Below are 27,548 nucleotides of genomic sequence, written 5' to 3'. Positions count from 1 at the left end.
TATTTTCTCTATTTTGTTGAAGAATGCTGTTGGTATTTTGATAGGGATTGCAATGAATCTGTAGCTTGCTTTAGGCAGGATGGCCATTTTGACAATATTAATTCTTCCTATCCATGCTGCACCATTTTCTCTTAAAGGCCCTTTCAGACCATGACTGAGTAAAATGTGTGTGTTTGTGGGGTCACTTGGTTCAGTCCAAATTTCAATTTCCTACTTTTTATTTGGCCTAGAAGTCCTGGCCTAAGGTCCATCACCCATGGTTCACCTCATGCTTCAGGCCCATATAGCTCCATCCTCAGGTATGTCCATGCCTCAGCTTCAAGTTGCATTTGTCTAACAGAAGATAAAACATGACCTTGGAACCCTGTTCCAGCTGTGTAACTTGAGAGATGTACTTTGCCGGTCACAGCTCCTTAGCAGCAGGATATGAGCCATTGTGACGATACCTTTAAAGCACATGGGGCAGGTCTTACTGTTCTTCAGGCAGTAAGTGCTCAATCAGTGACAACTGCCTTTCCTGCTTTTGTTCCATTGTTTCCTGTGTAGGAATCTTGGCTTTAAGTTCCTCACAAGCTATCAGTGTCTCGGGCTCCTGGTCAGGATCTGACACCAGAAGCCAGTGCAGCTCTGGCCAGGCTCCTCCCCCAGACTGTGACGTAGGGCTGCCTGACCTGGTGAGCAGTCCCAACCCTCACCCCTCCCTGGGTGGGGGCCCTGTCATTCCTCACAGGGCTGCCAGCACACAGGTCCCCAGTCTCTCCCCAGACACCAAGTGTGACAGGCACCTCTGTCCAACCAAACCCACCAGGACCTAAACTAAATTTCTCTTCCAATTCTGTTCAATTGTATCTGGTTACTTTGGTAATGGGTTATACATTCAAGTTTTTCAAAATTTAAAAGGCACCACAAAGTGTGCTGTAAAGAAAGTCCCCTCCCACCCAGCACCCACACCCTTAGTTCCCCTTCCTGGGGACAACCAATCTAAATCCCTTCTTAAAACAAACTTAGTCGGCTCCTGTCTTATAAAAATCATAAGCATTTGAAGCAAAAACTGACTTCAAAGCAAAACAAATCGTACCACCTGGAGCACACACAAAAGTACAAACAAAAGCCCACCCACAACCCCCCAAGGGACCGCCAGCATTTCAGTACATGCCCTCCCTGCTGCCAGTGCACATCCACTTTCCAAAACGCAAAACACAAACTCAAGAGCAGAACCACAATATCGATTTTTCACTACCTTGCCAGTGTCTCAGGAACATTTCCTCATGGCTTCTTCGTTGAATGACTTTGATAGCTTTGTGATCTTCCAGAAATACTGCTTATTTAACTAGACCCTAGTGAAGGGCATTTGGGATTTCCAGTGTGGTGATGGGCCCTCAGACCCCAATGCCCACTTGTTTGTTGTAACAAAGTCCTAGGAGAGAAAATGCTGGGTCACAGGCGTGGCCATTTTTAAACACCCTGGATACCCACCAAACTGTCCTCACTTTGCTCAGCAGGCCTTGGGGTCTAACCCAAATCTGATTTCCTCAAGGCCACAAGGTCCTGGTTCATATATCACTCAACAGCAGGTGTGTGTGCCCCTAACCCCAACACCACATCTAGACTAGGGCTGGGGCAGGTGACCTGATTTGTTTACTCAGGCAAAGGGCCTCAACTGGGCTCATCCCAGTCCCAGGTGAGTCAGCTGACCACGGCACCACCCTTCCCCAAGCAGGAACCCAGCCGAGACAAGAGCCACCACCTTCCAAGGAGAGAAACAGACTCGGCAGTGGCTAGAGAAGGATGGGCAGCAGCACCTGGCGCAGGTAAGAGCCCTGCCTCCTTCCCTCACTGTCCTGACCCTCTGGGACTTCCTGGCAGTTTCCTTTCAAGGCACCTCACTCTGGGAGTCAAGTGTGAACTGGGGTTTCTCCTACGACCCCAGCCCTGGGCCAGGCCTGAGGGTCTAGTGACCTTCTTCCAGTATCATGAGGGCGCCAGGCTCCTGACTGCTGGTGACAGTGTTCACGGAGATGGGACCCGTACCCTGCTTCCTGAAGTGGGCCCATGGAAGGCCAGGCAAAGAACTGATTGTCCTAAGAAACTGAGGGCAGGCCTCAGTTTCTGTTACTTCTCTGCCTGAAGCTATTTCTACCAACAAGTTCTCTACCAGGCAAGGAAGCTGGGCCAGGGGCTTAGCCACTCTTAGAACTGGTTTCTTCATGTGGAGACTGGACACATCCCCCCAGTCAGAACTGAGTGAGGTTACGGACACAGGGGGCCAGTGTGCGCAGCAGCCCCAGAAGATGGTGCTGAAATGGGGCTGCTGGGGGCTGGGCAGCAGGCAGGGGTGTTACATGTGGCAGCCCAAAGTAATGACCCTACCTCCCCAGCCTTCTCTCCTGGGCTCATGCCCTTGCCCTCTAGTTCACTCTCCAAACATCAGCCAGAGGGAGCTTGTTAAAATCAAAGTTGGGCCATGTCACTCTGCTGCTCACACTTCTCCAGGGGACCCCATCTCACTGGAGGAAATGCCACGTCCTTCCCATGGCCCACAGGCCTGGGAGGATCTGGACCTCACTGCCTCTCCAAGCTCCTCTCCTGTTACGCGCCCCCTGAATGACTGACTTCAGTCTCACTGGGCAGACGTTCTGTACACGCAACGGTCCCTCCCATCTCAGGGCTGCTGCAGCGCTATGCCCTCAGCCTCAAGGCACTTCCCTAGTCCTTAAGGCTTTTACTCAAGGCACCTGTCAGCCCACAGTGAGGCTCTTCTGGACCTTCTGACACCTGCTACCCTCCATCCCACTTTCCTTCTCCCATCAATTCCCACCAGTGGACACAGCATTTGCTCCTCTCCATCCAGCTAGAAGTACCACTCCTCCAGAACAGACTGGTCTGCTCACCCCCTTCTCACCGTCCCCAGAACAGTAGGGGGACTTAGTGCTCAGTAGATGCACTGAAGGAAGGAACCAAGCTAACGATCCTGCACACCCTCTGTGAGTAGGTACTGTGCCACCTGCTTTCCACACACTTCCTTCTAAGACCCTTTTCATCTCCATCATAACTCTGTGATACAAGTATGGTTACCCACAATACAGAGGAAGAAATGACACTCAAAAGGGACTTGTCCGTGCTTGCTCTCACAAGGCAGAGGCAGCAGTCTGAATCCAGCCCTGCCTGCTCCCAGGGTCTTTGCTCCTGCTCTGCCCCTCCTGGGCCTGGATCCGGGGGCATCTGCATTCCCTGAAGCAACTCACAGTTCTTCTCCAGCAGGCAGTACAGCCCTGAGAGGAGAGGCACATGCTGGCGGCCTAGCAACAGCTTCCTCCTTCCCCACTTATCACATCCCTGGGCTAATCTGGCCTTCCAGTTCTTCCTCTGACATTCTAACCCACGCTTCCCTCCCACGTGCTGTCTTCTGAAGGATGGATGAGTTGTCCCCAGAAACAAGTAGGAGTCCCGGAGTTTCAGCTCTTTGGAACAAAGAAGTGACCTCATTACAAAGTCCAAAGATGGGGGCTGACAACCTCTTCTCAGCCCCACTCATCTCTGAGGCCTCGCTGCCGGTTTGCTGTGGGTGTTGTTACTACTTATAACATCAAAAACTACATTGGCTCAGGGATGGAAATTCTGGAAAGTGCAGTGAGAGAGAAAAACTCCTCTAGAAGGGATCGGTTAGGTGTTTCTTTTCCTGCCAGAGGAGCCGGTGGGCTGTGGGAGCCATGAGCACTGACCTGAGCCCTCCTCCACTGTCAGATTCAGGAGCCGCCTTTCAATCTGCCTCCTCAGGATTATGTTTCTTTACTTCAGGCCTAGGTTTTTCTTCAAGGGATTTTTTTGGATTCTCTCTTCCCTGTGTCTCTGCTTCTCCACGCTTTTAAGAAATAGTAACCAGACCCCTGTTGTATGCCAGGCATTGCGCCCAGCACTGAGGACTCAGAAAATAACATTCGCAACCAGAGAGGGAGATAAGCAAACGAATACAGCACAGTGGAAATCTAACCCAGGAAATTGCTCACAAGAGGTGCTTAATAAACATTAGTGGAATGAACGACGAATAGGTGAGTGTCATGTTGTGTGGTCTAGAGAAGGGAGGCTTGCCTAATTCTGTGAGTGTGTGGGTGCGGAGATTTTGGGGAGAGCTTAGTAGTGAAGGAAGAATGGTTCACCAGATGAGCAAGGGGGAGAAGGCATGAATGGTATTACAGACTGGGAACAGCACCTGCAAAAGGAAGGAATCAGGAACTAGCAGGTGAGAACTAGAAGAAGCAAAGAGTCTGGAATTAATGAAATACAGGTGCAAGAGTGAAGAGGTGAGACTGAAGATGGTACCAGGAGACAGGACACGGAGATCTGAATGCCAAGTTGAGGTTTGAGATTTATCCTGAGCACAAGAGCTGCGTGTGGCTTCAGGAGCAGGAGTTGAGGATAACCCCCCGATTTCTGGCTCAGACCTTGGGGTAGGTTTGGTGGGGCCACGGCAGAGAGGCAGTAAAGCTGCGTGAAAATGAGTTCAGTTTGAATAACCTGCAAGAGGTGGTAGAGACCTGGAAAGCTGATGGACTCAGACCTGGGCCTCCCTATCCCTGAAGTAGGACACTCCACCCCCACCCTTCCAGCCCTCCATGCTTCACAGTCCTTCCTTCCTCCAAGCTGCCCTAGCCATTTGTCCAGCACCCCAGAGACCCAACTGCCTAACAACTCTTACAACCAGCAGTGGGTCCAATTTTGCTGTGGCCAGTGATGTGCCTGGCCAAGCACAACAGCCCCACCCTGAGCAGCAGGCTCTCTCACTCGGGTACTCTTGGGTGAGATCCCAGGGCCAGTCTGCGTGGAGCGGGGCGGGGGCCCTTGCAGCTCAGCACCGTGTCAGGTGTCAGTGCACAGCAAGAAACCGGTGAGCGGGAGCCAAAAAGTGGGAGGGAGGGTGACGTCACGACGGGCAGGACATACTCAGGGCCTGAAGGCGTTTCCGCACCGCCCCGAGAGCGAGGGGGCTTCCTTTTCAGTCCGAGCAACAGGCAGCGCAGAGCGCAGCCGCGTCGACTTTGCCTCCTCGACCCCCAACAGCTGTCTCAGCGCATAATCTTATCAGGCAAACAGGGGGCGGTCAACCTCATCCTCCTTCCTTCCGAGGCCGTAAATGGCCCTCAGCGGTCAGGGCAGTGGGCAGGCGAAGGGACACTCGCTCCCTTTAAACCTCGATTTGATCCGTGCAACCTCCAGTCCGGCAAAGAGGGGACGCGGACCCCGACCGAGCCCCCATCCTCTGCTCTGCTGCTTTACCTGATCTCCTTTTGTGGATACCGGCGCCAGCCGCAGGCGACTGCCGAGCGCGAGAGGCTGGGTGGGCTCCAGTCACCCACCCGGCCGACCATCGGCTTGAAGAGCGGACCGCCATTTCCCACCCGGCAGCCGCAAGGCTTCCTGGGGCCCCCGTCGCAGCCGCCCTGGACGCCGCGGCGCCCCCTACCGCCCTGGCGGGCCCCCCGCACCGGCGCCGTGGCCCGCAGCGCCGGGAGGGGGGTGGGGGTGCTGGGGTGGGGGTGGGGTTGTCGGGCGGTGTGACAGATTGGAAACTGAGGCCTGGGGCTGCAGAACATTACAGACCCCTGGACCACTGCGGCTCTCTCTGCTGCCCCAGCGCGTGGAGTGCTCCCATTTCACAAAGCGGGAAGTTGAGGCTGAGGGAGCGGGCGGGTTCGTCCATTGCAAAAAAGTCAATATGACGCCCCAGTCTTTATTATAGAGGAGAAATGAGGGCAATAAAAGTAATTTGTAAGGAAAGACAGTGCATTTCATTATGTAAACATCAGACCGGATTACACTCAGTCATGCTTGTACATAATAAAACGAGCAGTTTAGGTTTAATACAAGACAATATTCAACTGAATTTTGCCGAGTTTATATTCGACATCTTGGGTCGAACGCTGATGTGTTTGTTTGCATACACGCATGGATTCGCTGTGACAGCTACAAGTGCAGATGTACGTGGGTGTGTTTCTGGTGACTCACCAGTGACCTATCCTCACCTGGTGAGATTAGACTGATTTTCCAAAAGGGTGAACCTCCCGCCGATTAGCCCGATATGTGCATTTCTGGATAATATATTGTATATTAAAACCGGGGGAAATCTCATTGTATTTGTATGTAGAACAGGTTATGATGAGGTTTTTGCATACATTTTGGGAAGGTACTGGAAAGTCATGTGGGCCGTACAAGTCATGAGGACAGTTTGTTGTGGTGAACTGTTGTGTGCATTCCAAGATGTCCAGTTCTCCACGCCCTGCTTCATAAAGGCTAGTTGTGTCCCCTCAGTCTGTGGCACCCAAAAATGTCCACACAAATTTCCAATCTGTTCTGATTTATTCAGCCAAATAACAATTTACACCACTTTTGATGGGGAAGCATAGTGTGGTGAACAGAACATAGCCTCTGCCCTTGTGAGGTGGGGTCCAGTACGAGAAAAACCCAGATATTAATCAAATAATATGATAAATAGCTTGACAAAAGAGGCAGCACAAATCAGGGTTAGGGAAGCACAAGAAGAACCAGCCAACTAGCAGGGTTCCCATTGCCTGACAAAGCCAGCCCGAGAGGTAGCATTTGAGCTGAGACTTGAAAAGAGCCCCACTGTGTTGCCCGGGCAAGTTCACTATGGATTCAGTGAGTCCAAAGAAATGACAGTAGAACATTCTTGGGGTGAAAGGATTATACCCAACTTTATTTCCATGGTGGCAGGTCAGTCACAGGAATCCTGTCCACTCAGAGCGAGTCTGCGTGCAGCAAGCCGGTCTCGGCCTCTGGGCCTCTCTACCCACTCAGCCATCGCAGTCTCTGTCTTCGCCTTTGCTCTCCTGCAGCCTTGCAGCTGTGCCACTATGTTGCTCAAAGCACTGGGCGGAGCTCTTTATATAGAGTCAATAACAATGTATTGCCCACATGTGTGTAGTGAGCTAGCCAACCAGCGCCAGGTGAGAATCCTGGCCATAGGAACCTTCACTTTATCCACACCCACACGGAGAAGGCTAGTGTGCCAGGCAGAAGGGCCAGTATGACAAAAACAGGCCCAGGGGCCCTGGCACTCAGGAGACACTCAAAAGTGAACGGATATAAATGGATTATTGAATGAGACTCAGAGCATATTTGCTGGCTGGGAGCCCTTCCCGCTATGTGATGAGCCGCTGAAAGGCAGGGGAACATCTGCTTTCCTATTCTGCCCAGAACTGAGTTGGGACCCAGAGAAGGTGACAGTAATGAAAGGGTCCCAGCCATCTGGTCCTGGTTTCCATCCTAGGAAGGTAGGCATCCTTAAGACGTCAAAGAGCATTTGCTTTACAAAGAGCAGAGTGGAAGCCCAGGTGGAATGCCTGGCTTCCAGCAATATTGTTGAGTTAGTATCCATGCAAGGGACTCCAGGTTCTGCATTAAATGAGAAGGCTCAGTACTTCCTGTGACCTCTCAATCTACCAAGGTAAATGGACAAGTAAAGAGACAAATACTGGAGCAGTGAATAACATTAGCATTTAGGACATGGGGCCAGAGTTAAGGGGAGGTAGAAAGCAAAAATCAAGGCAAGCTTCCTGAAAGAAGTGTCTTTTGGTTTGGGGCTTGAAAATGATTAGGAGTTAGCCAGGCAGGGAGTAGAGATAGCGGAGGGGAAGTCCAGATGGAACAGCACATGCAAAGGCCTGGACACATGAGAAAATTCAGTTAATTTAATGACCTGAAAGCAGCTCTTTGTGGCTGGAGCTGAGAGTGGAGGTTGGAAAAGGACCCAAGGCAAAAAATGAAGCTGGAGAGTTAGGGAGGGGTTGCAAACAAATGTTGCGACTCAGTGCCAGTTGGGACTCAGCTCCAGTGAGTAAAGTGTCTCTGTGTAAGAGACTTAATAGAGAGTTTGCTGCAACTGAACTGCAGCGACTCAGCTGCATCCAGGGTTGCCAAAGCCTCCTGTGTTTTAGGAGCAGTACTCCTAATAAAACGAGATTATTAAGGCAGCGTCTTGAGTTTTGCATTTAGGCTGCTAATTTGAATGTATAACGTACTGTGCTAGGTCAGATAAAATCTGTTTGCATCTGGCCTGTGAGTCACCATTCCTTCCAGTCTCTGGAGGAATCATGTAGGACTTGAGGGCCACTTTAAGGAATGTGGGGAGATTCTGAGAGTGGGGAGCCATGGAGGGCTTTAAGCAAGGGCACAGAATCCCAGGCTTTTGCAGAAGGGCCTGTTGGCTGCCATCTGGAGAACAGCAAGAGAGGAGGCAGGGCCCGTGGGGGGATGTTGTGGCTCCTGGGGAGGGACAGGGCGATGATGGAAGCCTGAACACAGCATGGGGATTAGGGCTGGGATGTGGGACAGATGGGATTTGATGGCAGATTAGAAGGAATGGGGTGTGTGTGTGTTGGTGGGGGGTGTCAAGGTTAACGCAAGGGTCAAAGCAGCAGCTACAGAGCAAGGAGCAGGAGCAGTGATGGATGAAGATGACCTCGGCCCCTCTGGGTCACTCAGAGTAACCTGGACCTGGGGCTGGAGTCACAACACCTGCCACAGCCCACTTGGTTCTTTGTGGCACCCAGGCATCCCTTTACTGTGTTCACCTGTCACATGTAGGCCCAATGGGGTGAATAGGACACCCCTTGACCTGAAGGAACTGCAGTCCAGCTAGGAAGACAGACTAAGGATAACCGATGAGTCCGGGGCGGGAAGCTGCCCAGCATCTCCCGGAGAGCAGGGCCCTGGGGGGAGCTGCAGGGACCTTGTCACCTGGGGAGCCGGGGAGGCCTGTCCAGCAGGAACCAAAGGTGATGAGGCGTGGGGCAGGGCAGGGCATCTGGCTGGAGTGGACTGGCCCCGCAAAGGCCTTGAGATGTGACAGGGCCAGTGAGTTAGTGGGTGACCCAAAAAGAACCCAGAAAGACAAACTGCCCCTCCACATTTCACCTACGAGGGAGATTCAGCCTTTCTGCCAAGGTGCTTCCTTTGCATTTCTTCAGGTACCTTGCTCTGAGGTCCCACTGATTCTCCCCTGGGACAGAAGGTATTCAATAAATGTTCCTGATGCTCCTCCAGACCCCTCCCCTCTGCCCTCTGGAGCGATGCTCTGATGAGTGTTTAAATTCTGCTACAGACTGTGTGCCTGTTTAAAGGATTTCCATTGGTCTTACTTCACTGGGGTGAAGATCAAGGCTGCATGTAAGTGGTATATGGTACGAGTGCAAGTACCCAGAGGTGAAGTGGGGTGGGAGGCAGGGAGGAATTCCAACGTGCCTCACTGCCTTTCTGTTGTAATATTAAGCCCCTACCCTCTTGACACTGGACTGAATTTTGTGTAATTGTGGGATGATGCTGTGCAAACCTCAGACATTGGCTGGGTATAGAGCAAGTGCTGCTATACACCTGCTGGTTGAAGTTAGATCTCCAGTGATCAGATCTTGTAAGCCCTTCCAACCTTTCAAACACATCAGGGAAGGACATGGCTCCTTGTCCTGCCTCTCCTGGCCAGCATGTCCGCCTGGGTGGAACGCTGGGTCCAGGTTCTAAAGCCCCAAGTCAGTTAAACATGGTGGGATGGAATGAGGGTGGACACCATGGACTTGGAACCACACTTAGGTTCAGATCCAGCCCCCCATCTCCAGATCAGGGGCAGCAATGCCTCCTGAATGTCTTTCTCATCCTGAGAGTGTTGAGTGGGTGGATGTACGTGCCTTCTCAGCCCTCATCCCTCCTCACGCTGTGTGCCCTGCAGGGTGTTAAGGAGCAGCCATGTCCACCCTGTACCCATCTCTGGAGGACCTGAAGGTGGACCAGGCCATTCAGGTAAGCAGCCACGGCAGCCTTCGTGATTACCTCAGGGTAACCCATGGAGGCTTGTCTTGCAGGTTGCTGGGAGTTGGGTCCAGTGCAGAGTCCACTGGGTGGAGCTGGTGCTCAGGGGCCCAGGCAGTGGAGTTGCAGCAGGAACAGAACAGACCCAGCAGCTGCAGACAGGCGTCTCTTGGGCCTGCTCTGCCCCGAGCTTCCTCCATGTGGGTTTGGGTGGACCCCACACCATAAGGCTGGCTTCCAGAGCACACCCCATGGCAGCCCATGGCCTGGTACTTTTGCTCAGCCCCTAGAAGACCCCTTCTCCTTTCATCCCACCTGTGGACCCATGGGTTTTGAGAATTTGAGGCTCTTCAACTGAGCATTTAGTTGTGAGCTGGGCCTCAGTGTTCTGGCTGCTTCGGGACATAAAAGGGTCATGCCATGGGGTAGGTCATGGGCCCAGGAAGAACCTGCCTGCAGAAGCATAGACACCTACAGAGGTTACATTTGCACACCACCTTGAAGATGCATGGACTCACCTCCCCAGACTTACCTCCCCAGCATACTGATGCCCTGAACGCCAGCCTCAGGGAGCCCCTGGCTCCAAGTGTTCCGGGGTCCTGGTCACAGCTGACCAGCATTCCCCACCCCTCCCCAGGCCCAGGCCAGAGCCACACCCAGGATGCTCGCCCTGCTGGTCCAGGGCACGGCTGTCTCCCAGCCTTCAGGTGAGTGAGCTGTGGTGGGGGTGCTCCTGACCGAGAGTGGCCTCTCTGGCCATTTCCCAGCACTTGTACCTTGCGTGCCACTGTGCTGAGCATTGTATGCACATGTAAGCCTCAATAGAGCCCTTTGAGGGGGACACTGAGAAAGCTGCGGCTCAGTGGGACTCTAATGTCCCTGATTTGGGGTCACATGAGGCAGCTAGGATGTCTGGCCCTTAGAGATGTTCGCGGCAGTCTCGATTCAGGCCAGTGAGCCCTCAGGTCAGATGCCCGCCTCTCGCAGACTGTGGATTTTTTAAGAGCGGGGCCCTCATGGTCTCAGCACTAGTCCCGCTCTCTGTGTCGGATGTCTTGCCAGTGCCAAGTAAGGTCAGTGGAGCTGACCACCAAAGTGGCACACGATGGACTTGGTGTCTCACATGCTCCTGGAGGAAGGCAGGCCCACGTCCCCAGCAAGCATCCCTGCCCCCCTCCCGCAGGTCCCATGTCCCTGGGGTACATGCACTCTCGGGGATGTACCGCAGCTGTGGAGATTCCGGGCCCAGGCTCTCAGTGAAAACGAGCGGCCACCTGGGAGCCAGGCAGGCATGGCTCCGCTCACACCCTGTATCACCTTTCTCCTTCCTCTTTTCCTTCCCATCAGTTTTATACCCAAACCTGGCAGAACTGGAAAATTATATGGGTCTTTCCCTCTCCAGCCAAGAAGTCCAGCAGAGCCTGCTTCAGACTCCAGAAGGCTGCCGGGTAGGTATTCATCTCCTGCCTAGTGTGGGCACAGAGTGTTCCTTGGTTTTGACATTTAAACAAACCTCAATCTCCTCTTTCTCCAGCATGCCTGCCCCTGTTTCTGGTGGCATTTCTCATTCTGAACCTTCAGCACAAGTACTGTGGGACTTTGTGGTTTCCCGAGGGCCTTAGGGTTGCGGGGCCACTAGCTGCCCTCTGACCTCTGGCTTCAGGCTGTGGGCCTGAGCCTGCTGGACAAGAAGGGAGGACATTAAATCCAGCCTGAACACGGTGGCTTATCAGGAAGGGCTGCTTATGCCTTGAGAGCAGCAGTGTGGATGGCAGAGCCAAGCAGAAGGACCTTGTCACCCAGCTCTGGTCCCCCAAATTAAACAGTGATGCTCGATTCTTGCTCTCTGTGGCTTCAGGGAGCCAAAGAATGGGTGATGCAGAAATATTCACTCTGCAAAATGTGCTCACTTACTTATGGACTCCATCCCCACTCAACAGCGCCCCCTGCAACCCCAGCGTCCTTGTGGGCCATTTGTCAGTGTCCTGTTCTGCCACTTCTCCCTGAGCCCATGAAAATGGGTGGCAAAGTGTAACTGCAAATCTCGCTAAGGTGGGAGGGTTTCATGAAGTTGACGGAAGTGACGATGAGAACTGCCACAGTCACATAACAAAGCTGACGGAGGATCTCACGGGAGGAAACAGACAGGGACAGGGACCTGTGGGACCCTGAGAAAAACTGGTGACACCCTGGTATATTTCTCCAAAATGATCCCCTTAATAGTTATTCTGTGAAGTGCAAATACAGAGAAAAGAACGTTGTGTTGTCTGTAGTTACATTAGGACATAAGTGCATTTCACCTAAATTTTGATGAAACTATGACAGATATATTTATAAAACATTTTAATTAAAAATTTAGCTTAATTTTTAAATAATCATGGATTCACAAGAAGTCACAAAGATAGTACAGAGAAGGGTATAGAAGATAGTACCTTCACCAAATTTTCCCAGTGGCTGCATTTCACGTAGCTCAATATATCACAATATTAAAAGCAGGCATTTTCCATTGGCACAGCCTGTGTCTGTAGCTCTGTGGGTTACTTTAGCACCTGAACAGACCCATGTAACCACAGGTATAATCAAGAACAGAACTATTTCATCTCCACAGATGTCTCCTCACACTGGCCCTTCATAATCAGGCCACCCTGGCCCCCTCACATTCCCTGAGCCCTGGCCACCAGGGCTGTTTTTTGTCTCTATAATTTTGTTGTTTCAGAATGTTATGTAAATGAAGTCATATATGTTTGACCTTTTCAGATTGGCCTTTTCACTCACAGCACCATGCCCGTGGGATGCCTCCCAGGCGCGGTGGGCATCGTGGTTTTCCCTTTTCGCTGTGGTGTAGGATTCTGCCGTGGGCCCTGCTGTATTTTCAACGTGTTGTGGGACATCTTGGTTGTTCCCAGTTTTTGGCTATTACAGACCAAGCTATCGGGGAGGGATGTTTGTGTGCAGCTGTTTATATGGGCATATGTTTTCATTTCTCTGGGATATATACCCAGGAGTGCATTTGCTAGCAATTGCTGGGTCATGTCATAAATGTATACTTAATTTTTTTTTTAAGAAACTGCCAAACTCTTTCCAGAGTGGCTGTCCCATTTTATATTCCTGCCAGCAGTGCATGAGTGTTCCTGTTCCTCGCCAGCATTTGGTGTTGTCACTGTTTTTAATTTTTGCCATTATAATTTTGTCAAAACTACAAATTAGTTTGCCATAATAATTCCTGTCATTATAGTTGCCCCATCTTAATTTGCATTTCCCTAATGGCTAGTGGTGTCGAACATCTTTTCATGTGCTTAACTTACCAGCTGCAAACTCTTACCATAAAAATGTTTCTTCCTATCTTTTGCTTATTTTCTAAATGGAATGTTTGCTTTTTTAAGTCAAGTTGTGGCAGTTCTTTTTTCTAGAGTCCTTTATCAGAAATGCAGTTTGTAAATACTTTCTCCTGGGGTTGTAGCTTCTCTTTTCAACCTATCAAAAGGGTTTCTTGCAGAGCAAAAAGTTTAAATTTTGCTGAGATTCAATTTGTTCTTTTTCTTTTGTGGGTCATGCTTCAGTGTCCTGTTTGAGAAATTTATACAAGACCTAGGACCTGAAGATTTTCTCCTTTGTTTTCCTCTAAAACCTTTCTTTAAAACAGTTATTGTTTAATGTTTTACATTAAGTTTATAATTTCATTTAATTTTTGTACAAGGTGTGTGAGGTTTAGGTCAAGGTTCATATTTTTGCCAATGGATGTTTAATTGCTCCCCACCACTTGCTGAAAAGACTGTTCTTTCTCCATTGAGCTGCTCTTGCACCTCGGTTAAAAAGCAGTTGGCCTAACGTGTGAGGCTGCTTCTGGATCCTCTGTTCTGTCTCGCTGACTGTGTGTCTGTCTTTCACCATCACCACACTGTCTTGATTACTGTAGCTATAAAGTAAGTCTTGAAATTTGGTAAAATGATTCCTCCCACTTTACTCTTTATGTCAGAATAGTTTTCATTAGCCTAGTTTCTTTGTCTTTTCATATAAAGTTTACATTAACCTTGCCTATATTGACAAAACATCTTGTAGAGGTTTAATAGAAATTGCATTCACTCTGTGTATCAGTTTGGGGACAATTGACAGCTTTACTGTGTTCTTCCAATCCTTGAATAGAAACTATCTCTCTGTTACCATCTTTTTATCTTTCATCCGTCTGTTGTTGTTTTCAGCATACAATTCCTACACAGTTTGTGAAATTTATACCGAAGTAGTTTTTTGTTTGAGTGATTGTAAGGGGCATTGTATTTTAAATTTCAGTTTCCACATGTTCTTTGTTAGTAGATAGAGGAAAAGTTGATTTTGTATGACAGTCGTTTATCCTGTTACGTGCCTGAACTCAGTTATTAGTTCTAGGCGTTTACTTATAGATTCCTTGGAATTTTCTACTACACCACCATGTCATCTGCAAATAGAGACCATTTTATTTCTGGTCTGTATGCCTTTTATTTCCTTTTCCTGCCTTGTTGCTCTGGCTAGTACTTTGAGTACCATGTTTGACAGCACTGGTGAGAGTGGACATCCTTGCCTTGTTCTGGGTCTTAGGGGAAAAACATTCATTTATTTTTACAATTTTACTTTAAGTTTTTCAAGACAAAAATCAAATCAAGTCCTCTTTTCCTCATTGCTACTTGCTGTGAAATATTTTTCATCTTTAAGTGGATTTTCATGGGGTGTTCTCCTAATACCAGTTTATCTTAGAAAATGAGTGTCCCCTTTCTGTGCATACCCACCCTCTCCCCATTTTCCTCGTTGTTTTTTAGGGGGCCTTTGGCGCCCCCTCCTGGCTTCGTGGAACCCTGTTCCCTCTCTGCCCCTGAGAAGAAGTGTGTGGTGCGGGGGTGGTATAGGGTCCAGGGATCACTCCATCCGCCTTTTCCCACCCCAACTCCTCCCCCCCCAACGTGACTCCCAGTTCCCCTGGTGTCTGCAGACAGTGGTCTCAGGCCCCTTGCCGGGCATGGTGGTGGCGCCGGTGTCTGGGAACAGCCTGGGAACAGCGTGCGGAGATCAAGCCTGGGGTTCGCAGAGATCCACCTGTGCAAGGATGAGCGTGGGAAGACCGGGCTGCGGCTGCGGGCCATTGACCAGGTAGGGCCAGAGGCCGGCCGGAGGGGACGCCCCGCCGAGGGCAAGAGTGCGTCTGGACAGCGCCCCCTCCGCCCCGCAGGCCCCAGCTGCTGGCGCTCCGTGCTCCCATTACGTCCTGGGCTTTGCCCTGAGCAGCGCACCCGCATCAGCCTCAGGGCCGGCAGCGAGGTGGAGGTGGGGTGAGGGGGCACCGTCCCCAGTAGGGCAGGTGCAGAGCCGCGTGCCGCCTAACTCCCAGGCGCTGGCTGTTCCTCTCAGTTGCCTCCCCCAAGGCCTGGGGCTGGCCTGGGTTGCAGCAGCAGGGATGGGTTGCCCCTCTGGGGGCTCCTGTGGCTCAGAACCTCCCTTCCTCCCTACCCAACAACTGACAGGGATCTGGCTTCCAGATGGCTGTCTGTAGCCAGAAACCAGGGACACTGATGCCTCTGTGAGAGGCCTGTACAGGCCAGAGCTTCTGATGCAGCCCAGGGTTGAAACCCTGCCTCAGTGGCGGTCCAGTTGTGTGGCCTGGAGTGTTTCCTCCCCAGGAAAATGGGGTAACCATTGTGCCTGCCATGTGGAGCTGTATCCTGGTGCCCTGTAGGCTCCCAGAGGATCAGCAGGAAAGTGACAGCTTCGAGGAGGACCTGGGCTTGGTGGGCCGGGGGCTCACTGTGGGGTCCTGCCTCCTCCAGGGGCTCTTTGTGCAGTTGGTCCAGGCCAACACCCCTGCATCCCTTGTGGAGCTGCGCTTTGGGGACCAGATCCTGCAGATTCACGGGCGAGACTGTGCCGGGTGGAGCACAGCCAAGGCCCACCGGGCGGTGAAGAAGGCTTCAGCTGAGAAGATCGTCATGGTTGTTAAGGACAGGTGAGTGGCTGGGCCTCAGGAGCCTCTCCGTGTACCCCCGGCAGCATCCCAGCCCAGCTCACTGCCTCTCCCTGCCAGGCCGTTCCAGCGGACCGTCACCATGCACAAGGACAGCATGGGCCACGTGGGCTTCGTCATCAAGAAGGGCAAGGTCACCTCTGTGGTCAAAGGGAGTTCTGCCGCCCACAATGGGCTGCTCTCCAACCACTCCGTGTGCGACGTGAACGGGCAGAATGTCATCGGGCTGAAGGTAGGCCGGTGACCCTGCTGTGCCCTGGAAACTTCAGGGGCTGGGGGACTACTGGGTGGTGGGAAGGTTCACATCTGTGTGCGGGCTGCTGCTGCCATCTGGGCCTCAGCGTCCTCATCCTCAGGCTGCTCCGCAGATTCAAAAAGACAAGGTGCGTAGAGCTCCAAGCACACAGTAATGCTCAATAAATACTAGCTAATGTCACCAACACATAGAGGCCAGAGATGTGGCAGAAAGAGGGAGTGTGCCAGGATGTGGCACCCAGGTGGCTGCTGGCTACAGGGACACCTCCCTGCTCTGTAAGACTTATTTGCATCCTGGACCACATTCAGCCATAGGAAAATTTTAGAAAATTGCTCTTCAGAAACTCATTTCTGACCTCTGTTCAGTTTTCAAGGGGTGTGTGCAAAGTTTTGTCTTGTAAAGACAAAAAGGAGCAAGTGGTCGGGGGGTAGTGCTGTGGTCGTCGGCCGAGAGGTGGCTGTCTTCAGGGAACGGGCCACAGAACATGCTGAGTCGTGTGGCTTCTGGTCCCTGCACAAGTGAAAGTGCCTTTGTCCTGACTCAATGCCCCCTTGGAGCCTGAGTGGTTCTCAGTCCCCTTGGGACTTACGGTCAGGATCCCGTCTCCTCCTGCAGCCAGGGCTTCAGAGCGCATGTGGCAGGGTCCCCCCAGCAGCAGTGGCATCTCATGTCATAGCTGATGCAGTCTTTTAAGCCAGTTTCCCACCCCTCCCAAGGGCCATCACCAAGCCATTCGTGTCACAAATCTGCGTGCCTGTGCCTGACAGTCTCCCCACCCTCCCTGGAGGCTTGCTCTGGTGGCTCATGAATATTGTGAGCAGGAAGCTCTTCCTAATATCTGTCAGTGATCCCTTCTGTAAGGTTTGCCCCTCCTGGGGGGTCAGGCATGACAACCCAGAGGGAACCCATTGGACCAAATAGCTGACCACATTAGTACCCCTCCTGAGGAATGGGCCCTCTGAGTTCATTCCTGCCAAAGAAGTGCAGGTTGTTGATCTTAACCCTCCTGGAGAACAGTTGTTCTAAAACGTGCTGCAGAGTCTCTCCTGCTCCCTGACGGCTCCAGGCATCAACTTGTCAGTTGTCCTGCCAAACCATGGCCTTGTGAGGCTCTGAGCCTGGGTTTGTCCCTTCACTGAATGGCCCTGGAGAGCCATGCTTCTTGAGATCATTTATCTCTTCAAAGCTTACCTATTTCCTCTCTGTGGCCATCACTCACCCTGCCTGGCACATCTCCCACTTATCCTGCAACAACTAAGAAAGCACATAATCAAGTTAGAAAGATGTGTGGAATAAAGGCCACCCTTCTCTGATCGGAGGCCAGAGGCTCTTCCCAGCTTTTAGCATTTGGACTGTTTGGTGCACTTGGCATAGAGACTTTTAGTTTCTTGTTCTCGCTGTGATCTGGATGGTGTCTGCAGGTCTTTTTACTTCTCCACAAGATATAAGAGGAAGAGGTCCCATGCGGGCTTGGCTCAGGGTGGCTGACAGGAGCCCAGTGGGTGGGCTCCTAATGTCCCCCACCGTGTGCTTAAGGGCAGAACCTGCATGTGACCAGGGCCAGGAAGATGGGATAGAAAACGTGGGCTCGGGCAGCCTCTGGGAGGTCTTGGGAGGAGGAGAAGGGGAGGAGCGCTTGGGAGGCCCTGTTCTGGGTCAGCCCAGCACGACTGGCCTGCAGGGCGAGGTTGGCGAGTGTTGGCTCATTTATAGAGGAGGTCCTCAGGTGGCGGCCCTCGTTCTTGCTGGAGTAAGGCCTCCACTGTGCATCTGCCTGGGACCCTCCCCTAAGAGGCAGTCCTGCCCTACAGTCATGGGGCTCGTAGCATCTCCAGTAGAAGCTGTGCTGACCCCCACCCCCACAGAGGTTGCCCTCCGCCCCCGAGGATGATTGATCACTCACCTCCTTTCCAGGACAAAGAGGTCACAGGGATTCTGGCTACAGCTGGGAATGTCGTCACCCTGACTGTCATCTCCACAGTCATCTACGAGCACATGGTTAAAAAGTAAGGCTGCTCCCCTGCTGCCTCGCCTTGCCCTACCCAGCCAGCCAGCCTCAGGGCACAGCCCAGCCTGCCCTTCCCTCCTGTCCCTTCAGGGTGGCCGGCGGCTCTGGACATGTGAAAGTCTTAGAAGTGGAAGTGCAGGCCCCCGTGTGGTGCACAAGCTGGTGGGCGGGTGGGGAGAAGCTGCTGCCAGTTTTGATGACCGTTGTTCCTGCATCTAGGTTGTCCCCAGCGCTGCTCCACCACACCATGGACCACTCCATCCCAGATGTCTGAAGCCACAGGAAGGCAGCTCTCCCCTCCCCACTCCTGCAGCAAAGGGCAGAGGTCTCCCGAGGCAGGTTGCAGAAGCCTGCTGCCTGGGGCAGGGCTGTCTTGAGTCGGGGAGTGTTCTAGGTGGGGCGACACCGGATCCCGGGCGTCTGTCATTACTAACACAGGCCTCCCTGGAGGCTCAGACTCCTAACAGGGCAAAGGCCCCCAGGGAGCCGTTCTCTGTGCTGGTTTCCATGCTGGCATGTAGGCAGGCTGGCTAAATACTGCTCAAAGCTGCCATTGGGTCCTTTTCAAGATTTTTGACACTACCAAAGTTTCACATTTTGAGAGAGCAGTAATACATTCTTTGTGAGGACTTGTTTTCCCCATCACTTGCTCCTTGTCACCAACTGTATATAGCTATGACCCTTCTTTTGAATAGCGATTTGATTTTAAATAAAATCCCTTCCTCAAAGGTAGTTGAACATTCCAAAATTCTTAGCCCCCTGACAAGCAAGGGAGAGCTTGTTCTCTCCTAAGCAGTGGTGAGACAGAGGCCTTTTTTCTACCCATTGCTTCTGAGAGCAGTGGCTTGGCTCTGCCACTGTCGCATGCCGCCAGCCAGGCCCAGGCAGGGGTGACTGGGGCTGGGGACAGGGTGGACTCTGCATGAGGGGCCCTGGCTTTGGGGCAGCCTTGCTCCGTGGCTGTGGGCTGCTTCTGCAGCTGCAGAAGGTGGGTGAGAACCACCCCGGGAGGGCTGCAGAGGTGCGATGTGGTGTACTCACAGGGCCTCACGCTCTGGGGGCCCCGGGGAGGTACTTCTAGGTCCAGGAGGGGAGTCACCCCCAGCTGCCATACAGGTGCGTGGGAGGGCTCGACCGGCGCGTGGCTGCCAGGCCTCAGCGGTGACCCCTGAGTGCGCAGCTCCTTCCCGCGTGCGCATGATGGCTTCCCAGCTGGGGGGGACCCGCTGAGCACTCTTCACTCCCCCTCAGAAAAAAGACACACTGTCAGAGAACAGGCCGAGGGGCTGGCTGTGTTTTCATGCTTTAATTCAGAGCTATCTGCTGCGAGTACAGCTCTGTCTTAACAAAAGGACAAGTGACAGAAGTGAAGACCCCTTCCCCCTGCGTTCCTGTATCCCCTGAGTTCTCATCAAGGGGATGGCCAAATAGAAGAGTACACTGTCCCCTGAGGTCAGAGAGGGGCCATGAGTTCATGGGGCTGAGGCTCCTCAACAGGCCTTAGCCCCAGAACCCTGTCATTGCCCACACCTCCCGAGGGTGCCGCCAGATAGTTGGGAAGGTGTTCGGTGAAAAGCTAAGTTATCCCCTTGGGAGATAATGTGGGATAAACGCCACTCGGGGCCAGCTCTCGTTGCGGAGCCCCAGCCCTCGCCTCTGGTTCCTGCCCGAGCCTGGACAGGAGGAGCGGAGGGCCACTCTGGCCCAGGCCCTCCAACGAAGGAGAAGCTGCTTCCTGCTTCTGGGCTCCAGGGGACCAGCAGTTCCAGAAGATGATTCCTGGAAACATGTCCTTTGGAATCTACTGATCTCCAGGGGAGAGGTGCGGCCCCAAAGATTTCTGCTGCAGAAGCTGAGGACAGGAGGGAAAGGTCACAGCCTGACAGGAGGCAGTATTAAACAGGAGGGAAAAGGGGAGCTTTGGAAGTTGACACTGAACAGGGGGCCCTGCTCGCTGGCCTCACCCTCTAGCCCCCCATCCTGTGCCCCGCAGAGGCCTGGTTTGGAGCCTGAGCCAGCAGACCCCTGCACCTCCACTGCCTGGTGCTGCATAGGCCACCTTGTACCTTTTGCATAGATGTGGATGCTGAGGGCACATGCACGTGTACAAGAGCCTGGCTGCAGCCACTGGCCAGCGTGCTCCCAGGTTTTGTCCCGGGCTGGGGTGGTGAGCCACTGCCACCACTAACATGAAGAAGAAAAGCTGGTTGAAGGCCCCACCAGACCCCCAAGGAGAGGACCCTCAACGCTGTGGGCTAGGGCCTCTGTGACCCAGACAGGCAGGTCTCGGGTCACAGCAGCAATAGAGGGCAGCTGCTGGCCCCACTCACCTCATCCACAGACCCCAGGTCGAAGCCCAGGCCAGCCCTTCATAAGTGGCTTCTTCAGTACCAGGGACAGTGTGGACTAGAGCCCCAACCCTGACCACATCCACCAAAACACAAGACACACTAGGAAGGCCACAGAGAGCAGGACACAGGAGCAGTGGGGCTATGCAGCTCGCCTAAATTCCAATGGTGAAAAATATATAGATTTTATGTTGTCAAATATAGTTGTACATTTATTTTCGTGGCAAAGCTTCGACTATTTCTAAAGAGACACTATGCGGCTCCGTGAGTACATGGCACAGAAGGCTGGGTCCTGGCCACTCCTGTCTTGGCTTTGGACTGGGCTTGTCCACTGCCCCTCAATGTCACGACCCCAGTGTCCTGTGGGGCAGCCCCAGCCAGGCCCCAGAAGATCAGGTTTGCTTTGACTGAGGCGGGGGTTGGTCCACAAAAGTTGGCTAGTCTGAGGCCCCAACCGAGGTGGGGGGAGCTTTGGAGGCACAAAGCGTGTGGCAGAGGGGGCTCTTGCCCCAGTGGCGGGGCTGGCCACCCACTCAAGTGCATGCAGGTGCTCCCCTGAGTGGAGGGCACAGAGAGGAAGGGCAGAGCCCACGAGTCAGGCAATGGCTGTCAGAGCAGCAGGGATGGGCAAGCAACCTTGGCAGAGAATCGAGTGCCCCCTGGCCCCCTAGGCCAGAAGGGTAAGACACAGGGTCCCACCAGTGCCCCCCAAATGTGGGGCCTAACCCCTGAAGAGGGTGGAATGACCAAATGGGTGCAAGTTCTGCAGGGGGAGGTAGGAGTAGGTTTACTTTGTAAATTAATAATGCTAATGAAATGTCAGCAGCTTTGCAGGGGGATCTGGATGTGGTCCCAGGCAAGGAGGGAGGCAGGAAATCTTCCAAGTGGACTGGGCTCAGGCTGGAGCAGGGAGGCTGCAGGGCTCCTACCCATCCTGCCCCACCCGCACCTGCCTGGGAAACCTCCCAGGGCACCCTGTTTTGGCCTGATTGAACTTCATGGCTTCACATTCATCTTGCCATTCTTCCTGCTGGAATTCTCTGGCCAGGGGCAGATAGGTCTAAGATTTAGGAATTCTCACTCTAAAATCAAGCAGCCATCTATCTCACTAGAGATCCTGGGATGCACAAGAACCAAGCCCCAAAGTGAACATAGTGCAAAGTGGAAGTTGGGCCTGAGACTCGCCCCCAGAGAAGCTTGGGTCAGGCTCTAGGGGCAGCCATGGCCTCTGACTTTTCAAGCCAGCTGAGGATTGCTGAGTCCAGCCCTGGCTCCCAGACTACAGGGCCTCATCTCAGAAGGCTGCAGGACCCCCTTGAGCTGCCAGCCCCTGCCTCCTCTTCTTGTGCTGGCAGTCTCCAGACAGGTGCTAGGGCCCAGGTGAGCACTGCGTCCCCCAGCACCGAGCCTGCCTAGCTCAGGTCTCCCAGGAAGAAGGACCTGACAGGCCCAGAAGTGCCGGGAGAAAAATGGATCACGGGGAAGATCTGGGATGAGCAGACACGGAACCCACACTGCCCTCTGCCGCCTCTTGCCCATCACTGTCTCTCCCACAGCCCGTGGCCTTGACTGTGCTTCTGATTCCCAAAGCAGGCAGCAGCCCAAAGAGCTCCAGCCCAGGCCAGTGGTCCCAGCCCGGCACAGGACCCTGGGCCAGGTGTTTGTACTTTGGGCTACAAGTCTAAGCAGCAGGGATTAGCTCCGTCTGAGGAGCTAATGCTGGCTCAGAAGCCGGGGCTGAGGGCAAGGGGTAGCTTGGGAGAGAAAGCAGGCAGAGAGCAAGGGACTGGGTAGGCCGTGGGGGGTGGGTGGGGTGGCTTCCCAGACCAGCACACAGGGACTTCCTGAGTAGGGGCTGCCCCTTATGAGGGGCAGGTGGACGGGGCTGGGTTGTGGGGCCTCACTGCACTCTCTCTGGTCTGTCCAGGCAGCACGCCTCCCCACCCCTTGGTCTCTCTTCCCTTCTCTCCTGCAGATGTTTTGGGATCCCTTCCCCCAGCCCCTACTTCCAGCCCCCAGACACTGTTAATATCCTGAAAAAAACCACTTCCAAACCCAAAACTAAATAAATAAGATGATGCCCCACAGGAATGTGCAAGAGAGAGAATGGCACCCCTACAATCAGTGGTCAGGCTGCCAGAGCCGCGGGCTGGGCTAGGCAGGGCCCCTCAGAGCTGGGTGCTGCTGCCAGCCTCGCTCCGGCCCTGCTGGCTCAGCGAGCGGCAGCTGATCCTGCGGATGGAGTGCAAGGCCACAGTGCAGCAGCCCCGCAGCAGGGAGCTGATGTTGTAAATGGGTTGGCCCTGGCGCCGCTGCGAGCGGCAGAGCCAGGCCACCGTGGGCACAGCCGGCACCACCACGGCCAGCAGATCCACGATGTAGTGGCGGCTCCAGTAGCTCTTGGGCTCCTTCTCAGCCACGGCTGCCTCCTCCTCCTCTTCCCCCGGGCATGCCACACTCACCGACAGGCTGGGGTTGGGGGTGGCCGCAGGCCGGAGTGGGGTCGGCCCTCGGACGATGGGCTCCGGTGCCTCAAGCTCATCACCCACCATCACCACCACTGCTGAGTTGGGGTCTCTGGGCCCTGGGGGGTGGGGATCCAGCTCTGGATGCCTGTCCCCTGACTCGAGGACTGTCCCGCAGACCTGGCCCTTGGTCACTTTCTCCAGGATTGTGTCCAGGTCAGGCTGGTACTGCACAGAGTCTGTCTGGATGGCACACTCCCGCATGCAGCTGGCCTGCACGCCAGCCTCCATGCCACACAGCAGCTTCTCATAGGTGTTGCTGGCAGGGAAGCGGGGGCCCAGGCTGAAGGAGCCATGCAGTGAAGCCTCCTCGGGGCCACAGTCCACCCCCGAAGACAGCAGGCTGCTGGCCTCCAGGGCATCCGTCCGGCTCAGTGTGTCGTCGGTGGCCGCAAAGCCACTGTCAGCCCTGTCCTCAGCAGAGGCACCAGGGTGATCGCCAGTTGGGTGGTCACCGCAGACAGCTGGGTCACTCAGCTTGGTGTAGGTGGAGCTGCGAGTGAGGGAGCGGGCGGGGGACCCGCCAGCCGACTCCCCGGCGCCGTCCTCCTTGGCTGTGCCGTTCTGGGCCACCTCCATGCTGTGCAGCAGCGTCTCCAGCTTCTTGTTCTGAATGTTGATGTCCACAAAGTACTTCTGCAGCCCCTTGTCCTTGTCAATCAGGTTGTTCTTGACGGTGTCGATGACCTGCTTGAGCTGCTTGATCTCCTTGCGGGCCTCTTTCAAGGCCAGCTGGGCCTCCACACGGTGGCACTCCTCCTCAATCCAGTCCTCCTGCATGCGTGACAGCTGCGTCTTCAGGTCATCGATCTCTGTGTCCCTGTGAGCAGAGGAGACACACATGCTCACTGCCTGGCCTGTCACAGCCACCAAGGACAGGCAAGGCGGGGGCTGTCACCAAGGACAGAGGGCCTGTGCTGCTGTGGCTCAGAATAAAACAAAGGGCATGACTCAGTGCCTTTCCTTCTTCTCTTTACTCCACAGGGGGAGTGACTTGGGACAGAGGGGCCATGGCAGGAGAGGCCTCCTCCTGGGGTGGAAAATGTCCCCACACCACGGCACCCTCACCCCTAGAGGCCAAAATGCAGTTGACCAGCCATATTTAAATCCATTACCTAGAGAAGAGATTAGACAATAGAAATTCTCAATTGATACATGCCACTGCTATAAGAACTTAACACGTCCGTTGGAGAAGCCTAACATAAACAATAGAAACCAAGCCTAAAACCTCTGCCCCACAGAAAGGGACTTGGCCTCCTTTACTAAACCTGGTTGTGAAAAATTTCAGTGGAGGGATATTTGGCCAGAGATACCTGGGGAGAGGGCGGTGGATGGTTTTATTTTTATGAAATTACCACCTTCAATGTTGGAGGGGTGCTGATAATGTTATTCCTTCCCTCAAATGGGGGATCCAAGGAAAATGGTGGAAACAGAAGGTGTTCCCCGAGGAAAGGACACCCCCAAAAGGAGAGTAAACCAATGGAAGACTCTCATCCAGAAACTCTCAGGCTTTTAAAAATACCTGAATCTGGGGGCTCTAGGGCAGGGAGACAAGCTAGAAAAATCTTCTATCAAGTCCGGAGGTGAAACCAGGGCGAGCCTGGATGGGATGGGGTAAAAGCAGTGAGAAAGGAGGAAAATCATTCACCAGACTGTGCCTCGGGCCTTCCTCTGCCAGCACGCTTCTCAGGGATGCGGCCGCATGCAGCCACTCAGCCCAGCATTCGTGGAGATAAATCCAAATAGCTTGCCCGTCATGTTCGGTTTATGAGTCCCGCAGAGGGCCTGTCTCAGGTCAAGCACCATGTACTTTTCAGTTAGATTGGAAATTCAGTTCAGGAAGTAGGGAGGCCAAGAATCTCCCCAAAATGCTGAAGGGACTGGGCTGAGGGGCTGCCGTGGCCATGAAGGTCAGCAATAGTATCATCTGGAAAGGGACAACCGTCCAACAGAACACCCCTCAGCACAGGCAGTGGGATGACAGCGGGGAGCCGGAGCTGCTCAGAGTGGCACTAACACACGTACCAACAGGTGTGGGACGCCTGTTCTACCTGCCTCCGGGTGGGAGGCTCACTCAAGGGGGTCTCCCTCGCCAATGCCAAGCCCTGGGAGGGAGAGTGAGTCTGCAGGAAGGAGGTGGACCCCTCCATTTAGCTGGTCCTTGCCCCTCTCTCCTTGGAGTGGGCAGAACCCCAAGGAGCTATGGCTTCTCACCTTGGCCAGGACATTACACCCGAATGAGTCTTGAAGCAAGAGTTTGCCAGGCAAGCAGATGGCGGGGGGCGGGGAGGGGCATCTCAGGAAGTGGGGACACAGTGGACAAAAGTACCAGGGATAAAAGCTTCTCTGAGGAGCAGGAGGTAGGCTACCGTGGGAAAGCAGGCCTCAGTCAACACATGGGGAGTGCAGCGTGGGACAAGGTAGCAGGGGAGGAACAGCCTCTGCTTCCTGCAAGAGTAACAGGCAGAGACGCCGGGGATTGAGGGGTAGGCACGGCCACCACAGGGCATCCTGTCCAAACCACACAGGGCAGACAGCAACTCTGAGAGAGGAAGAGAGATGGGCTGTCTGCTGCGCATGGCCGAGCAGAGCCAGGGCATCACTCAGGAGATACGGGGAAATGAAAATAGATACCCTAGCTCCAAGTCTCGGAGGCCCACAGAATGCCACCTGTAACTTCCCGCAATTCAAAACCACAACAAATGCAAACTGGATGGGCTACTTGGCAGAGCTCTCAGCAAGGAGTATGAAGCATATTTATGCTTCCATTTATTTGCAATTTCCAGAAAGACAAATCTACAGAGACAGGAAGATTAGTGGTTGCCAGGGACTGGGGAGTTTGGAGCACGATGGCCCCTAGGAATGGGGCTTCTTTTTGGGGTGATGACAACATTCTGGGATTAGGTAGTGGCGATAGTTGCACAATTCTGTGAATAGCCTAAAAATTGTTGAATTATATGCTCCAGATAGGTGAATTGTATGGTATGAGTATTACATCTCAATAAGGCTGTTATAGTTAAGAAAAGAAAAGATAAAGGAAGACAACGTCTGGTGGCCTGCCCTGCCCTGCAGTGCCCCGCACCGCACCTTGTCTACCTCACAGGTGGCTTTGAATTGACACAGTCTAGGGGAGATGGTTAAGGTGATGAAGAGGTCAGAGGGCAGCCCTGAAGCTGTGGTCATGAAGGTGACATCACCGGCCTGGACAGGTGGAGGCTCAGAGGGTCAGGACTGGTTCTCAAGTTTGCAGAATGATCTCAGACAGGCCTGTAGGGGCTCCTAGGAGACCCTGGGCTGGGGAGGAGCTCTGCAAAAGGTTTCTCATGCTCCTATGTCATCTATGAATAGCTGAGGAAGGAGCTGGTGGGCCCAGAGCTCTCTGGTGACTCCCTAGGCAGAAGCCAAGGAGGCCAACCTTCCCCACAGAGAAGGTAAGCCAGGAAGACTGCCGTGTGCTCCCACTTCCCAGGTAGAAAGGTGTCAGGGTATAAGAAGTGGCCAAAAGGGGCTGCCGGGCTAAGATGGGGTGATCACTGCCATGGGGGTGGGGGCCTGACAGGCCCTCAGGCGAAACTGCTCCCTGCCTGGCCCCAAGCTGAGGGGAGAAGGGAAGGGTGGGGGTTCTGGAAAGGGGCTCTAATGGGGATTGCTGGAGAGGAGAGGGTGGGCTGGGTGCTGGGAAGCCCTCAGTCATTTCTTCCTCCCAGAGTGCCCCAGGGTCCTAGTTTGTCAGTATGAAGTGGGTGGGGTGTCCCCAGGGCTGCCCAGGGATGTATGTCCCTGGCCATCCGCTCACCGGTCCTGGAGCCGGTCCTGTGTGTCCTTCAGCCGGGCCTTCAAGTGACGGATGCACACCTCCTTCTGCTGCAGTGGGGTCAGGTACTGCTCAGGAGTTGGGGGCTTGATGCCATGGTTGTCACTGCACAGTGTGTACTTCATGGAGCGCCTGTAGGGGACGTTGGCCATCAAGGAGGGAGGGAGGGAGGAAGAGGCTGGGCAAGCACAGCACTACGCTTCCAGGGCACAAGGGACACCAGCTTAACCATACCAGTCCCATGGCCACTGGTGGCTCCCTGCCAGCTACCCTCACAGGGCCTGTGTGGGCATGAGAACACTCTGGAAAGCGGTTTTATTAAAGCTCTTCTGAGTGATGACCACAGTGGGGCACTCAAGGCTTCTCTAGTTAGGCATATTGCAGAGCATGTGCAAAAGGCTGGCCCCAGGAGGGACACTCTACTGACACCATCTCCATCAGTCCAGTCCAGTGGTGTATCTCAGAACTCTGGTGTCCACTTCCCAACCTAGGAAATGAGTTTGGGGGCTGGAGGGTACGTGGGCGCTCCCCCTCCTTGTAATTCTCCCGGGGCCTGCATGGTGGGTCTCTGAGGTGGTAAGGACTCACCTCTGTGCAGGAGGAACTCAGACACAGCTAGAGCTCTCAGAGCCTGGTCTATAGGACCAGGAGGGGGACCAGGGGGAGCAGACATGTGTATGCAGGCACGGCTGACACTCTGACACCCTCCTCGCCCATCCTAACATATACATGGGCTTGTAGGACCCACCCACATGCTTACTTCCTGGAATGCACATCTCAGTACAGCGATTCCCA

General features: G+C 53.7%; 2 protein-coding genes and 1 pseudogene across 21 annotated transcripts in view; 1 reads left to right on the top strand and 2 right to left on the bottom strand.

Moving 5' to 3' along the window:
* The window catches only part of LOC140849488 (EF-hand calcium-binding domain-containing protein 8-like), a 34,325-nt gene extending 28,904 nt beyond the window's left edge, over nucleotides 1-5,421 (bottom strand). For all 14 annotated transcript variants that reach the window (XR_012131405.1, XR_012131407.1, XR_012131410.1 and 11 more), the window contains exon 1: nucleotides 5,275-5,421. Coding sequence is in view for 4 of the 14 variants with exons in the window: in XM_073236775.1 (XP_073092876.1) it covers nucleotides 5,275-5,366 (92 nt within the window). In the remaining 10 variants the exon portion in view is untranslated. The remainder of the gene's footprint in view (nucleotides 1-5,274) is intronic.
* Nucleotides 1,718-18,798, top strand: LOC140849487 (syntenin-2-like; annotated as a pseudogene).
* A 1,587-nt stretch (nucleotides 18,799-20,385) lies between these two features.
* Nucleotides 20,386-27,548, bottom strand: part of SNPH (syntaphilin) — a 34,765-nt gene continuing 27,602 nt past the window's right edge. For all 7 annotated transcript variants that reach the window (XM_073236770.1, XM_073236772.1, XM_073236768.1 and 4 more), the window contains 2 exons: nucleotides 26,736-26,885; nucleotides 20,386-23,759 (listed from right to left, as the gene is read on the bottom strand). In XM_073236770.1, the coding sequence (XP_073092871.1) occupies nucleotides 22,583-23,759; nucleotides 26,736-26,885 (1,327 nt within the window). In that variant the 3' untranslated portion in view covers nucleotides 20,386-22,582. The remainder of the gene's footprint in view (nucleotides 23,760-26,735; nucleotides 26,886-27,548) is intronic.

This window comes from Manis javanica, chromosome 5, assembly GCF_040802235.1.
Source record: "Manis javanica isolate MJ-LG chromosome 5, MJ_LKY, whole genome shotgun sequence".
NCBI classification, from domain to species: Eukaryota; Metazoa; Chordata; class Mammalia; order Pholidota; family Manidae; genus Manis; species Manis javanica.
Note: the sequence above shows the minus strand (reverse complement) of the source record. Positions and strands in the feature narration are given on the sequence as shown.